The sequence below is a fragment of the chloroplast genome of Tasmannia lanceolata (genome assembly GCF_043159265.1).
Source record: "Tasmannia lanceolata voucher PDBK TA2019-0017 chloroplast, complete genome".
Classification (NCBI taxonomy): Eukaryota; Viridiplantae; Streptophyta; class Magnoliopsida; order Canellales; family Winteraceae; genus Tasmannia; species Tasmannia lanceolata.
In genome coordinates this window covers 117501-132500 of record NC_050986.1, presented here as the reverse complement: position 1 = coordinate 132500, position 15000 = coordinate 117501, and the positions used below count along the sequence as shown (strand labels likewise).

The 15000-nt window shown below is 33.7% G+C and overlaps 12 protein-coding genes and 1 non-coding gene; 10 read left to right on the top strand and 3 right to left on the bottom strand. All coding sequences in view use genetic code 11, as the record gives it.

Moving 5' to 3' along the window:
- Nucleotides 1-3387, top strand: part of ycf1 (hypothetical chloroplast RF1) — a 5568-nt gene extending 2181 nt beyond the window's left edge. The window contains exon 1 of the mRNA in view: nt 1-3387. This exon is cut by the window's left edge and continues 2181 nt beyond it. Coding sequence (YP_009942987.1) covers nt 1-3387 — 3387 coding nt within the window.
- A 406-nt stretch (nt 3388-3793) lies between these two features.
- On the top strand, nt 3794-4066 carry rps15 (ribosomal protein S15). The gene has a single exon. It carries the CDS (start codon nt 3794-3796, stop codon nt 4064-4066), a length of 273 nt encoding a protein of 90 aa, YP_009942986.1.
- A 104-nt stretch (nt 4067-4170) lies between these two features.
- On the top strand, nt 4171-5352 carry ndhH (NADH-plastoquinone oxidoreductase subunit 7). Its single transcript has one exon. The coding sequence runs from the start codon at nt 4171-4173 to the stop codon at nt 5350-5352; it is 1182 nt and encodes a 393-aa protein (YP_009942985.1).
- A 1-nt stretch (nt 5353) lies between these two features.
- ndhA (NADH-plastoquinone oxidoreductase subunit 1) lies at nt 5354-7542 on the top strand. One transcript has 2 exons: nt 5354-5906; nt 7004-7542. The coding sequence occupies exons 1-2, from the start codon at nt 5354-5356 to the stop codon at nt 7540-7542; spliced, it is 1092 nt and encodes a 363-aa protein (YP_009942984.1).
- A 78-nt stretch (nt 7543-7620) lies between these two features.
- Nucleotides 7621-8163, top strand: ndhI (NADH-plastoquinone oxidoreductase subunit I). The gene has a single exon. The coding sequence runs from the start codon at nt 7621-7623 to the stop codon at nt 8161-8163; it is 543 nt and encodes a 180-aa protein (YP_009942983.1).
- A 337-nt stretch (nt 8164-8500) lies between these two features.
- On the top strand, nt 8501-9031 carry ndhG (NADH-plastoquinone oxidoreductase subunit 6). Its single transcript has one exon. The coding sequence runs from the start codon at nt 8501-8503 to the stop codon at nt 9029-9031; it is 531 nt and encodes a 176-aa protein (YP_009942982.1).
- A 280-nt stretch (nt 9032-9311) lies between these two features.
- On the top strand, nt 9312-9617 carry ndhE (NADH-plastoquinone oxidoreductase subunit 4L). The gene has a single exon. It carries the CDS (start codon nt 9312-9314, stop codon nt 9615-9617), a length of 306 nt encoding a protein of 101 aa, YP_009942981.1.
- A 270-nt stretch (nt 9618-9887) lies between these two features.
- psaC (photosystem I subunit VII) lies at nt 9888-10133 on the top strand. The gene has a single exon. It carries the CDS (start codon nt 9888-9890, stop codon nt 10131-10133), a length of 246 nt encoding a protein of 81 aa, YP_009942980.1.
- A 122-nt stretch (nt 10134-10255) lies between these two features.
- Nucleotides 10256-11758, top strand: ndhD (NADH-plastoquinone oxidoreductase subunit 4). Its single transcript is given in 1 exon segment — nt 10256-11758. A coding segment is annotated over 1 exon segment (1503 nt).
- A 225-nt stretch (nt 11759-11983) lies between these two features.
- On the bottom strand, nt 11984-12949 carry ccsA (cytochrome c biogenesis/heme attachment protein). Its single transcript has one exon. The coding sequence runs from the start codon at nt 12947-12949 to the stop codon at nt 11984-11986; it is 966 nt and encodes a 321-aa protein (YP_009942978.1).
- Nucleotides 12950-13067: 118 nt separating this feature from the next.
- Nucleotides 13068-13147, bottom strand: trnL-UAG. Its single transcript has one exon. It is a non-coding gene; the product is annotated as a tRNA-Leu (tRNA).
- Nucleotides 13148-13818: 671 nt separating this feature from the next.
- On the bottom strand, nt 13819-13992 carry rpl32 (ribosomal protein L32). The gene has a single exon. The coding sequence runs from the start codon at nt 13990-13992 to the stop codon at nt 13819-13821; it is 174 nt and encodes a 57-aa protein (YP_009942977.1).
- A 970-nt stretch (nt 13993-14962) lies between these two features.
- Nucleotides 14963-15000, top strand: part of ndhF (NADH-plastoquinone oxidoreductase subunit 5) — a 2217-nt gene continuing 2179 nt past the window's right edge. Inside the window, exon 1 of the mRNA in view lies at nt 14963-15000. This exon is cut by the window's right edge and continues 2179 nt beyond it. Within this exon, the coding sequence (YP_009942976.1) occupies nt 14963-15000 (38 nt within the window).

Genomic DNA, 15000 nt, shown 5'->3' with positions numbered 1-15000 from the left:
CCACTTTTTAGGAATTGGATAGGAAAGGATCCGCAACTCAAAACCTCAGATTCTGAGGAGGAAGAGGCAAAAGAAAAAGAGAAAAAAAAGAAAGAGCAAAAAGAGGAGAATGAACGGATAGCAATATCAGAAACTTGGGATACTATTATATTTGCTCAAGCAATAAGAGGTTCTATGTTAGTAACCCAATCGATTCTTAGAAAATACATCATATTGCCTTCATTGATAATAGCTAAAAATCTTGGCCGTATGTTATTATTTCAATTTCCCGAGTGGTACGAGGATTTGAAGGAGTGGAATAAAGAAATGCATGTTAAATGCACCTATAATGGTGTTCAATTATCAGAAACAGAATTTCCGAAAAACTGGTTAACAGATGGGATTCAGATAAAGATCTTATTTCCTTTCTGTCTGAAACCTTGGCGGGGATCTAAACTACAATTTCATCATAGAGATCCAATGAAAAACAAAGGAAAAATAGAAAATTTTTGTTTTTTAACGGTCTGGGGAATGGAAACTGAATTACCTTTTGGTTCTCCACGAAAAGAACCTTCTTTTTTTGAACCCATTTTTAAAGAACTCGAAAAAAAAACGAGAAAAGTTCAAAAAAAATATTTTCGAGTTTTCAGAATTTTAAAAGAAAGAACAAAATGTTGTCTAAAGGTCTCAAAAGAAAAAATAAGATGGGTTATCAAAATAGTTCTATTTATAAAAAGAATAATGAAAGAGCTTACAAAAGTGAACTCAATTTTATTATTTGGGTTGAGGAAAGGCTATCAACCGAGTGAAACTGGAAAAGATTTCATAATCAGTAATAAGATTACTCACGACTCGACTATTCAAATTAGATCCATGGATTGGACAAATTATTCACTGACAGAAAAAAAAATGAAAGATCTGACTGATAGTACAACCAAAATCAAAAATCAAATAGAAAAAATCAAAAAAGACAAGAAAAAAATATTTCTAACTACAGATACAGATATAAATATTAGTCCTAACAAGACAAGTTTTGATGATGAAAGATCGGAATCACAGAAACATATTTGGCAGAGATCAAAAAAAAGAAGTGCCCGATTAATACGTAAATCGCAATATTTTATAAAATATTTCATTGAAAGAATATACATAGATATCTTTCTATGTGCCATTAACATTCCCAGGATTAATACACAACTTTTCCTTGAATCAACAAAAAATCTTATCGATAAATATATTTACAATAATGAAACAAATAAAGAAGGAATTGATGAAACAAATCAAAATACAACTCAGTTTATTTTGACTATCCAAAAGTCACTTTCTATTTCGAATATTCGAAATAATAATTCACAGATTTATTGTAACTTATCTTTCTTGTCCCAAGCATATGTATTTTACAAATTATCACAAAACCAAGAAGTTATTAACAAGTATCACTTGATATCTGTACTTCAATATCATGGCGCATCTCCTTTTATTAAGCATAGAATAAAGGACTATTTGGGTACACGAGGAATTTTTGATTTCAAACCAAGACATAAGAAATTTTCGAATTCCAGAATGAATGAATGGAAAAACTGGTTAAAGCGTCATTATCAATACAATTTATCTCAGAATAGATGGTCTAGATTAGTATCGAAAAAATGGCGAACTAGAGTCAATCATCGTCGTACGATTGAAAATAAAGATTCCAAAAAATGGGATTCATATGAAAAAGAAAAAGACCAATTCATTTATTACGAGAAAGAAAATGATTGCGCGGTGAATTCATTGCCGAGTCAAAAAGAAAAATTTAAAAAACACTACAGATATGATCTTTTATCGTGTAAATATATTAATTATGAGGATAGGAAGAGCTCATATATTTATGTATCCCCGTTAAAAGTAAATGGGGGCCGAGAGATTCCCTATAATGACAACACACCTAAACCCGAATCATGTTATGTACTGGGGGATATAGCTATTAGTGATTATCTAGAAGAAGAGTCTATTATGGATACGGGTAAAAATCCGGATAGAAAATATTTTGAGTGGAGAATTCTGCATTTTTGTCTTAGAAAAAATATCGATATTGATACCTGGACCGATATGGATACTGGGACCAATATTAATAAAAATACTAAGAATGGGATTAATGATTATGAAATAATTGATAAAAAAGATCTTTTTTATTTCACGATTCATCAAGAAATCAACCCACCCAATCAAAAAAAAAACTTTTTTGATTGGATGGGAATGAATGAAGAAATGCGATATCGTCCCATATCGAATCTGGAATCTTGGTTCTTCCCAGAATTTGTGCGACTTTATGATACATATAAAATGAAACCATGGATCATACCAATCAAATTACTTCTTTTAAATTTTCATGGAAATAAAAACATTAGTGAAAATAAAAACATTAGTGAAAATCAAAAAAAAGATCTTCGTATATCATCTAATCAAAAAGAATATCTTGAATTAGAGAACCGAAATAAAGAAAAAGAAGAAGAACAGCCGGGCCAAGGGGATATTAGATCAGATGCACGAAACCAAGAGAATCTTGAATCAGATGCACAAAAAAAAAAAAAATATGTTGAAAAGGATTACGCGGAATCAGACATTAAAAAAAGGAGAAAGAAAAGAAAATACAAGAGCAACAGAGAAGCAGAACTAGAGTTCTTCCTAAAAAGATATTTGCTTTTTCAATTGAGATGGGACGATTCTTTGAATCAAAGAATGATCAATAATATCAAGGTATATTGCCTCCTGCTTAGACTGATAAATCCAAGGGAAATTGCTATATCCTCTATTCAAAGAGGAGAAATGCGCCTGGACGTAATGTTGATTCAGAAGGATCTCACTCTTACGGAATTGATAAAAAGGGGAATATTTATTATTGAACCGGCCCGCCTGTCTATAAAACGGGATGGACAATTTATTATGTATCAAACCATAGGCATTTCATTGGTCCATAAGAGTAAACACCAAACTAATCGAGAACGTCGAGAAAAAAAATATGTTGATGAGAATTCTTTCAATGGATCTATTGCACAACATGGAAAGATGCTTATGAATGGAGATGAAAATCATTATGATTTTCTTGTTCCTGAAAATATTCTATCTCCTAGACGTCGTAGAAAATTGAGAATTTTAATGTGTTTCAATTTCAGTAATGAGAATATTGTGGATATAAATCCAGTATTTTTCAATGAGAATAACGTAAAGAACTCTGGGCAATTTTTGGATGAGGACAAGTGTCTTGATACAGATACAAATAAATTCATTCAATTCAAATTATTTCTTTGGCCCAATTATCGATTAGAAGATTTAGCTTGTATGAATCGCTATTGGTTTGATACGAATAATGGCAGTCGTTTCAGTATGTCAAGAATATATATGTATCCACGATTCAGAATTAGTTAATGGTACATTTTATATACATCATGTATCATAGCCGATATATGAAGACAGACAGGTGTACACACACGTTGTGTTACATTACATTCTGACACATGATACTGATTCAATGACGTATCAATTGGACCTAGGAATGAATCAACAGAATCTTCTTAAACCCAAATCATTCTCTTTCGTGGGTCCAGAAATGTACCATCCCTTTCTATGTATTGTATCCGAATCAAATTACAAATTAAATTGGATTTATTAATTCAATTTAAATAGAAAAAGTTATTATATGAATAAATCCAGATTATTGTGTGTACCAGATCGAAATGACTGGCATTATCATTTTATTATTATTCCTGATCGGTAAAATCCATATTTGTGGGAACGAAAGAAAAAAAAAGAGAGAGAAGAATTATTCTTTTTTATGGTAAAAAATTTATTTATCTCGGTTATTCCGCAAGAAGAAAAAGAAAAAAACAAAGGGTCTGTTGAATTTCAAGTATTCAATTTCACCAATAAGATACGGAGACTTACTGCACATTTTGAATTTCACAGAAAAGACTATTTATCTCAGAGAGGTCTGCGAAAAATTCTGGGAAAACGTCAACGGCTGCTGGCTTATTTGTCAAAAAAAAATAGAGTACGTTATAAGGAATTAATTGGTCAGTTGGATATTCGGGAGCCAAAAAATCGTTAATTTGAGGATTCATTTGAATTTTTTGGTTTATTAGATCTTGAATTTTGATGAACTTTGTTTCGTTTTCAACAATTCATGGAATAATGAATCGGGGAAGAAAGCATATGACTGTACCGGCTACAAAAAAAGACCTCATGATAGTCAATATGGGCCCTCACCACCCATCAATGCATGGTGTTCTTCGACTCATTGTTACTCTAGATGGTGAAGATGTTATTGACTGTGAACCTATATTGGGTTATTTACACAGAGGAATGGAAAAAATTGCGGAAAACCGAACAATTATACAATATCTGCCGTATGTAACACGTTGGGATTATTTAGCTACTATGTTCACAGAGGCAATAACGGTAAATGCCCCCGAACAATTGGGAAATATTCAAGTACCTAAAAGAGCCAGTTATATCAGAGTTATTATGCTGGAGCTAAGTCGTATAGCTTCTCATTTGTTATGGCTTGGGCCTTTTATGGCAGATATCGGTGCACAGACTCCTTTCTTCTATATTTTCCGAGAGAGAGAATTGCTATATGATCTATTCGAAGCTGCCACAGGTATGCGAATGATGCATAATTATTTCCGTATCGGAGGAGTAGCTGCTGATCTACCTCACGGATGGATAGATAAATGTTTGGATTTCTGCGATTATTCTTTAACAGGAGTTGTTGAATATCAAAAGCTTATTACGCGGAATCCTATTTTTTTGGAACGAGTTGAAGGAGTGGGCATTATTGGTGGAGAGGAAGCAATAAATTGGGGTTTATCGGGACCAATGCTACGAGCTTCCGGAATCCAATGGGATCTTCGTAAAGTTGATCATTATGAGTGTTACGATGAATTCGATTGGGAAGTCCAATGGCAAAAAGAAGGAGACTCATTAGCTCGTTATTTAGTACGAATCAGTGAAATGACGGAATCTATAAAAATTCTTCAACAGGCTCTGGAAGGAATTCCGGGGGGACCCTATGAGAATTTAGAAGTACGACGCTTTGATAGAGCAAAGGATTCTGAATGGAACGATTTTGAATACCGATTCATTAGTAAAAAACCTTCTCCCACCTTTGAATTGTTAAAACAAGAACTTTATGTGAGAGTAGAAGCCCCAAAAGGAGAATTAGGAATTTTTCTGATAGGAGATAATAGTGTTTTTCCCTGGAGATGGAAAATTCGTCCACCGGGTTTCATAAATTTGCAAATTATTCCTCAGCTAGTTAAAAGAATGAAATTGGCTGATATCATGACGATACTAGGTAGTATAGATATCATTATGGGAGAAGTTGATCGTTGAAATGATAATTGATACGACAGAAGTACAAGCTATCAATTCTTTTTCCAGATCGGAATCTTTAAAAGAAGGCTATGGCCTTATAGGGACGCTTGTCCCTATTTTTACTCCCGTATCGGGGATCACAATAGGGGTACTCGTGATTGTGTGGTTAGAAAGAGAAATATCCGCAGGGATACAACAACGTATTGGGCCTGAATATGCTGGTCCCTTGGGAATTCTTCAAGCTCTAGCGGATGGGACAAAACTGCTTTTCAAAGAGGATCTTCTCCCATCTAGAGGAGATATTCGTTTATTCAGTATCGGGCCATCCATAGCGGTCATATCAATTCTACTAAGTTATTCAGTAATTCCTTTTGGCTATCGCCTTGTTCTAGCCGATCTCAGTATAGGTGTTTTTTTGTGGATCGCCATTTCCAGTATTGCTCCTATTGGACTTCTTATGTCAGGATATGGATCGAATAATAAATATTCCTTTTCAGGTGGTCTACGAGCTGCTGCTCAATCTATTAGTTATGAAATACCATTAACTCCATGTGTGTTATCAATATCTCTACGTGTGATTCGTTGCAACATTAACTTTTATTTCTTTCCTTTATTTCTAGGAAAGAGGTTGAATGTATTGAATAGATATCTTGATTTTTTTATTCACCATTTAGGTTGATGAACTAAACGAGATGGTTATATGAGTGAAACAAAACAGCTTATGAATTCGCAGTAAGAAGATTGATTCTCATTCCCTATGTACGAGAGGAAAGTGTAAGTAAAGATAAGCGGTGGAAACTGTTTACCCCAAGATTGGTTGATTAGTCATCATGACTTGAAGCGGGTGCAAAAGATCAACTGTATGGAGTTTCTACAATTGTTATTGTATGCATTACCATATCGGGAATCAATCAAAAATGAGTGGACGGTTAGGAACACCAAGGTACACAAAGGATTCGTCATGGAAATAATGTAAGGTATCAAAAACCAAAGGGATATTTTTGCATAAAAGGAATCATAATGAGGGCTTTAAGTTGGTAGAAATGATCAAGCAGTACTTCCCCATGATTCCGATCCAGAGTATGCTCCTATCCACTGATTAAAGAAATGACTATCGGGAACGAAGTAATCCTTTATTTTTTTTTTGAGAATCCCCTCTTCTGCGAAAGAAGAACAGGAACGAAAGAAATGGAATGCAATAGGAAAAATAAATAGTAATAGATCTTTCTTTATTCTTTCTTTCCTCCATCCCATCCGTATTAATACAGATAGGCTTCTTATCATGATTCATGAAATGAACTAATGTAGAGTGTCTAATTCTTTTTCGTAATCGAAAGATATGGGTAGAAATATCTATTGATACAACGAGTATTTTATTGAAAGATTAAGCTATTACTGAACAAAGATAAATTGTAATATTAATTATAAAATAAATTATGAGAGCAATTCGGAAGCACTTTGAATTTGTTATTATAGCAGACAGAATTCCATTGGTCTAATTAGGGACTCCCTGATGCATCTTTACTCTATTCATTCTCAAAAAATGCCGAGGTAATACTGAATCAGTCCTTAGATTTATTTGTGGCCATCGAGGAGCCGTATGAAGCTGAGGTCTCATGTACGGTTCTGAAATAGCGATGGGAACAGTGATGTTATCATCGACTATGATTATCTAACAGTTCAAGTACAATTGATATAGTTGAGGCACAGTCAAAATATGGGTTTTGGGGATGGAATCTGTGGCGTCAACCCATAGGGTTTATAGTTTTTATAATTTCTTCCCTAGCAGAATGTGAGAGATTACCTTTTGATTTACCAGAAGCAGAAGAAGAATTAGTAGCGGGTTATCAAACCGAATATTCAGGTATCAAATTTGGTTTATTTTACGTTGCTTCTTACCTAAATCTACTAGTTTCTTCATTATTTGTAACAGTTCTTTACTTGGGCGGGTGGAATCTCTCTATTCCGTACATATTCATTCCTGAACTTTTCGGAATAAATAAAACGGGGGGAGTATTTGGAACAACGATTGGTATCCTTATTACATTAGCTAAAGCTTATTTGTTCCTGTTCATTCCTATCACAACAAGATGGACTTTACCTAGGATGAGAATGGACCAACTATTAAATCTTGGATGGAAATTTCTTTTACCCATTTCTCTGGGTAATCTATTATTGACAACTTCTTCCCAACTCCTTTCACTGTAACAGTATATGATACTCTAGATTCATAACCTCCCTTAAGCAAGAGAAAGAAATATCAAATTATTCATGGATAGCCACGATATGTTCCCTATGATGACTGGGTTCATGAATTATGGTCAACAAACAGTACGAGCTGCAAGGTACATTGGTCAAAGTTTCATGATTACCTTATCCCACGCGAATCGTTTACCTATAACTATTCAATATCCTTATGAAAAATCGATCACATCAGAGCGTTTCCGTGGTCGAATCCACTTTGAATTTGATAAATGCATTGCTTGTGAAGTATGTGTTCGTGTATGTCCCATAGATCTACCCGTTGTTGATTGGAGATTGGAAACAGATATTAGAAAGAAACGGTTGCTTAATTATAGTATTGATTTTGGAATCTGTATATTTTGTGGTAACTGCGTCGAGTATTGTCCAACAAACTGTCTATCAATGACTGAAGAATATGAACTTTCCACTTATGATCGTCACGAATTGAATTATAATCAAATTGCTTTGGGTCGGTTACCAATGTCAGTAATTGGGGATTACACAATTCGAACAATTATGAATTCGACTCAAATTAAAATAACCACAGATAAACCCCTTGATTCAATAACGATTACCAATGACTAAGATTCATTTTTGATCTAAAGGAGTGAAGCTTCTTTCATTTTGGTTGGTCAGTAACTACAAATCATAACTATTGATTGGTGAGAATCGCGGCTTGATTTGGATTTAGAATATATGAATATAGTCATGATGATTTCGGAATATCAAACTCCGAACTACTCTTTCGGATACAGAAGTGGAATTAGTCCAATAACTGTATCTACCTCAATCCAGACCACATTACGATTCAATTAGAAACGTATCATATACAAGAAAAAAACAAGGTAACCTCTTTTTTCCTGGCTGGGTCAGTAAGGTCATGAAATATTTCAACTTTTTTTTATCTCTTATTTTATACATAATGGATTTACCTGGGCCAATACATGATATTCTTTTAGTATTTTTGGGATCAGGTCTTATACTAGGGGGTCTAGGAGTGGTATTACTTACCAATCCCATTTTTTCTGCCTTTTCATTGGGATTGGTTCTTGTTTGTATATCCTTATTCCATATTCTATCTAACTCCTATTTTGTAGCTGCTGCACAGCTCCTTATTTACGTGGGAGCTGTAAATGTCTTAATCATATTTGCTGTGATGTTCATGAATGGTTCAGAATATTACAATGATTTCTATCTTTGGACCGTTGGAGATGGGGTCACTTCACTGGTTTGTACAAGTATTCTTTTTTCACTAATTACTACTATTTCAGATACGTCATGGTATGGGATTATTTGGACTACAGGATCAAACCAGATTATAGAGCAGGACCTGATAAGTAATGTTCAACAAATTGGGATTCATTTATCAACAGATTTTTATCTTCCATTTGAACTCATTTCTATAATTCTTTTAGTTGCCTTGATAGGTGCAATTGCTATGGCTCGTCAGTAATAAATACTTAGAATTAGAAATGAATTAGAAATCCAAAATAAAATTTAAATAAATTTAAAATAAATAAGGCCTTGTTCTGTCTTCTTGTATTGTTATTACATCCATTTTGCTTCAATTCAATTTATATATTTATTGTTCATATATTAAATTAAAAAGGGTTTTGTTTTAGTTCGATCCATTACCAATACCTTCCTTTGTTCCGTACTTGTTTTATATTCGAGTCAATCAGTGAAATTGTTGTTCATATTGAAATGAATCGAGATTGATGAGGAGTTGGTCAATGATGCTCGAGCATGTACTTATTTTGAGTGCCTATTTATTTTCTATTGGTATTTATGGATTGATCACAAGTCGAAATATGGTTAGAGCACTTATGTGTCTTGAGCTTATACTGAATGCGGTTAATATGAATCTCGTAACGTTTTCTGATTTATTTGATAGTCGACAATTAAAAGGAGACATTTTCTCGATCTTTGTTATAGCTATTGCAGCCGCTGAAGCAGCTATTGGGCCAGCTATTGTTTCGTCGATCCATCGTAACAGAAAATCAACTCGTATCAATCAATCGAACTTGTTGAATAAATAGTCATAATGATATAAAAAAAGACAGATATATATAATATTATATTCACCAATTAAAATTAGCATATATGACTCGTATGACCATGTTTGCTGAAACGTAAGAAATCAAAGTATCTTGGTCCTCTTTCCTAAACAGATCCAGAGGTAAATTGATTCTAAAAAAAAATCAATTCTGGTAAACTACTGATTCATCTGGTATCTACAATATATGATTCATTTACTACCGATTTTACCAGATCGAAAATTGATAACGTTCAAAAAATTGATAGACACAATGTCACATTCAGTAAAGATTTATGATACATGTATAGGATGTACTCAATGTGTACGAGCCTGCCCCACAGATGTATTGGAAATGATACCTTGGGACGGATGTAAAGCTAAGCAAATTGCTCCTGCTCCAAGAACAGAAGACTGTGTAGGTTGTAAGAGATGTGAATCCGCTTGTCCAACAGATTTCTTGAGTGTCCGGGTTTATTTATGGCATGAGACAACTCGCAGCATGGGTCTAGCTTATTGATACGTTCCGTAAAACTCTACTTGAATCCATTTGATTCTTCTTTACCGACAAAAACCCGTACTCGAGAAAATATATTATTTCGAGCGCGGGTTTTTATGGTCAAAGTCTATCTTGTCTTTACCACGAGTTATTTTCCTTGGTTAACAATAATTGTTGTTTTTCCAATATCCGCGGGTTCATCAATTTTCTTTCTCCCTCATAGAGGAAATAAGGTGGTGAGATGGTATACTATATGCATCTGCTTGTTAGAACTCCTTCTAACGACCTATGCATTCTGTTATCATTTCCAATTGGACGATCCATTAATCCAATTGGAGGAGGATTATAAATGGATAAATATTTTGTATTTTCACTGGAGACTCGGGATCGATGGACTTTCCATCGGACCCATTTTACTGACGGGATTCATCACTACTTTAGCTACTTTAGCGGCTTGGCCAGTTACTAGAGATTCGCGATTGTTCCATTTCCTGATGTTAGCAATGTACAGCGGTCAAATAGGATCATTTTCTTCTCGAGACCTTTTACTTTTTTTCATCATGTGGGAGTTAGAATTAATTCCTGTTTACCTACTTTTATCCATGTGGGGAGGTAAGAAACGTCTGTACTCAGCTACAAAGTTCATTTTGTACACTGCGGGGGGTTCCATTTTTCTCTTAATGGGAGTTCCAGGTATGGGTTTATATGGTTCCAATGAACCAACATTAAATTTTGAAACATCAGCTAATCGATCGTATCCCGCGGCATTGGAAATAATATTCTATTTTGGCTTCTTTATTGCTTATGCTGTCAAATCACCGATTATACCCCTACATACATGGTTACCAGATACCCATGGAGAAGCACATTACAGTACATGTATGCTTCTAGCTGGAATTTTATTAAAAATGGGAGCATATGGATTGGTTCGGATCAATATGGAATTATTACCCCATGCTCATTCTATATTTTCTCCCTGGTTGATGATAGTCGGAACGATTCAAATAATCTATGCAGCTTCAACTTCTCCCGGTCAACGCAATTTAAAAAAGCGAATAGCCTATTCCTCCGTATCTCATATGGGTTTCACAATTATCGGAATTGCTTCCATAACTGATATGGGACTCAATGGAGCCATTTTACAAATCATTTCTCATGGATTTATTGGTGCTGCACTCTTTTTCTTGGCAGGAACGAGTTACGATAGAATACGTCTTGTTTATCTCGATGAAATGGGAGGAATAGCTACCCCAATGCCAAAAATATTTACCATGTTAAGTAGCTTCTCGATGGCTTCGCTTGCACTGCCAGGAATGAGTGGTTTTGTTGCAGAATTGGTAGTCTTTTTTGGAATAATTACCAGCCCAAAATACCTTTTAATGCCAAAAATACTAATTACTTTTGTAATGGCAATTGGAATGATATTAACTCCTATTTATTCATTATCTATGTTACGCCAGATGTTCTATGGATACAAACTATTCAATGTTACAAACTCCTACTTTGTGGATTCTGGACCGCGAGAACTATTTGTTTCGATCTGTATCTTTCTACCCGTAATAGGTATCGGTATTTATCCCGATTTCGTTCTCTCACTATCAGTTGAGAAGGTAGAAGCTATTCTATCTAATTACTTTCATAAATAGTTTTCATAAATAAGAAATAAAGTCAAATAATCCTGTGATTTACAAAATCGGTCGCTGTACACTGAAAAAAAAAAAATGAAGTGAATTGGAATTGTAATCAGATACATCTGGAGTTTTTGAGAACCATTTGAATCAAGTAGTAATTCAAATGGTTCTCAAAAACTCACACTAATTTTCGTTATATATTGGAGATTGATGTTCCCATGTATTCTTCAAGTCCCTTCTTCAATTCGCTGTTAATGTGAATGAACCATAACTATGTAGTCCTATTCCTAATAGATTGACCCCAAAATAGCATATCCAAATTATAAGAAATCCGATAGAAGCTACAATTGCCGAATTAACACCTTGCAAACTTTGATTTGTTCTAGTATGTAAATAAATCGCGAATATGGTCCAAGTAATAAATGCCCAAGTTTCCTTGGGGTCCCAATTCCAATAAGACCCCCATGCCTCATTAGCCCATACTGCTCCCGAAAGAATACCTATGGTTGAAAAGATAAACCCTAGACTAATGACACGATAACTCCAATGATCCAATCGCCGAGTCAATCGATACCTGTGATAATTTCTAAATGAAGGAAAAGAAGTGTTTTGTAAAACACTTCTTTTCTCATTCAAGTATTGGATCTCACCAAAGGAAAATGTCCCAATTAATAAATGATTGGTTTTAACAACAATATCTGTGTTTTTTCGAAATGTGATGACTAGAAAAGCTACTGATAATAACGCTCCACATAAAAGAGCTGCATAGCTCAATAACATCATACTTACGTGCATCATTAACCACTGGGATTGTAGGGCGGGTACTAATATTGCGGATTGATGCATTTCAGTTAAAAGACCTGAAGTGGCAAAGCCTTGGGTAAAAATAGCACTTGGACCAGTTATTGCGCTTAAATTATTTTTATGGTTCCCCACTTTAGGAACCATATGAATAATGGAGAAACTCCATGAAAGGAACATTAATGATTCATATAAATCACTTAACGGGAAATGTCTCAAATAAATCCAACGAGTTATTAATAATCCTGTTATACAGAAAAAAGTAGCTATAATGCCTTTTTCTGATGAATCACATATTCCTACGATTTGATGGACTAATAAATCCATCAAATGAATCGTAATAACAATTGAAATGATCGAAAAAGATATGTGAGTTAATATATGTTCTAAAGTCGCAAATATCATAAAAAATTATTTTGTAAAAAAAAAAAAGGGGGGTGTGTGTTCCTCAATTATGGAATTGAAATAAGGAAAGGAATTGAATTCCTTATAAGATAGGATTTATCTTGCCCCTTTTAGGGGATGCCGCCACTCGGATTCGAACCGAGATGCTCTAGCACTGCTTCCTAAGAGCAGCGTGTCTACCGATTTCACCATGGCGGCTTGATCGAAATAATAATAGCCCATACTATGTTCAATCGTCGAGATTGATGGATTCAATTCAATCGATCTTAGGAAAGATTAGAATCGATGAATCAAAAAACTCGTTCAAATAAATATTTGAACGTTCAATAATACTTAACTTAGTATAGTGGTATGGTGTCAGTTTTAACAATCATTTTCACGGAGTATAAGTCCCCCTGGACCAGTTGGAACTAGAGGGTTATGTCCTCAGTCGAGGTATACAACTAAAAATTGTCCTTTTTTTTTCTATCTCATTTTTTTTTTTTTATGATTCATTTCTCATTTATCTCATTTCATGGATCCGACATAAAAATGAGATTTTTGTTATTGTGAAAGCGAATTGATGGGGAAAGTTACAATCCCCATCTCGCAAATTATAAAAATCTAATAGAATACCATTCTAGAATACTATAAGGAATGAAAAGTGAAACCTTTATCTTCTATCTAATGACTTCTTTTTTTTTTTTCAAACAAAACAAAATGGAAATCAATCGTTTTTAGAACTCAATTAGACAGGCGAATTATTATTCTACATACCACAACATCCAGTTCTATCTCATATTGATGAGTTCCAAAATTCGTTAATGTAAAATGTAAATTATTCATCTTCTAAATCATCCAATTCATCGAGTCATGTCGATTCATTCAGATTATTCCGCGGCTTTATTACTTGTTTGTTGCACAAAAAAACTTTTTGAATGCCCGGTAGAAATAGATTTAGCTAAGGATAAAGCTTTTATCGCGGCCCAATATCCCTTTCTCTTCCAAATATTTTTGCGAATACGCTTTTTTGACATAGAAGTACGTTTCTTTGGAACTGCCATTTTAAAAGAAAGAGGTTTCTCATTTTTATAGTTGGATGTGAAAGACATGTATTGTATTGTTCAAAATAAATCGTTCTTTCTATCCATTATCTATATCTATTCCATAGTGGATACTTCCTTCATAACATAAAAAATACAGATACGTGCGCATCACATATAGTATAACTAGGGATGAAAAAAAAAAAGGGTTCCAATTTATATCTCAGTCTATTTATATATCGTCATGTTACATTTAATAAATCAAATCAAAAAACTTTAGAACCCATACATTTTACCCTTACCTAATTTAAGTTTAAGAAAACAATAATATAAAATTTTTTCGATTAATTGATCAAACTCGAGAATGGAGTACCCATAATTTAAATTCAAATGAGATCATGTAGTTAATCTCTTAAACGATACATTACTTGATAAAGGTCATTTTAGTAATTTATTATTTCAGCTCTATGCGAAATGACGAGTATCGTAGGATTTTCCATAAAATATGTTTGTTTTATTTGACTAGAAGCCAATCAATCAGTTCCAGAATGAATTAGTCAATGACTCCAAATAAACTAACTAAAATAACTAGGTGTTATTTTATTAGGTCGAGTTATTGGTGGATCCTATAATTCATATCAGAATCAAGTACTATTTTGGTGTAATTCTTTTTCCTTATTACTATATGGATATAAATCACCGTAATAGTGGAATGATTGAAAATCTCATATTCTGTATCTCAATAAATATCTTAGTTAATCACTAGGTAGTCATTTTTAAGCAGTAACTTGGTTATTTGAACAATTGTAACTTCTTGATTTGAATTTTTCAAATATCTGGGAAAGAATCAGAATAATGAAGAATTCCAAATAATATTTGAGTTTTTATATCTTGATTTTTTTATTTATTTGATTATTGCTCTTTACAAAAAAGATAAGAGCTGGTGAATCGGAAAAATTAATAAGAATAAAAAAAAAAGTTTGATTTGATTATGCAACCCATATATCAATATGCATGGATCATACCTTT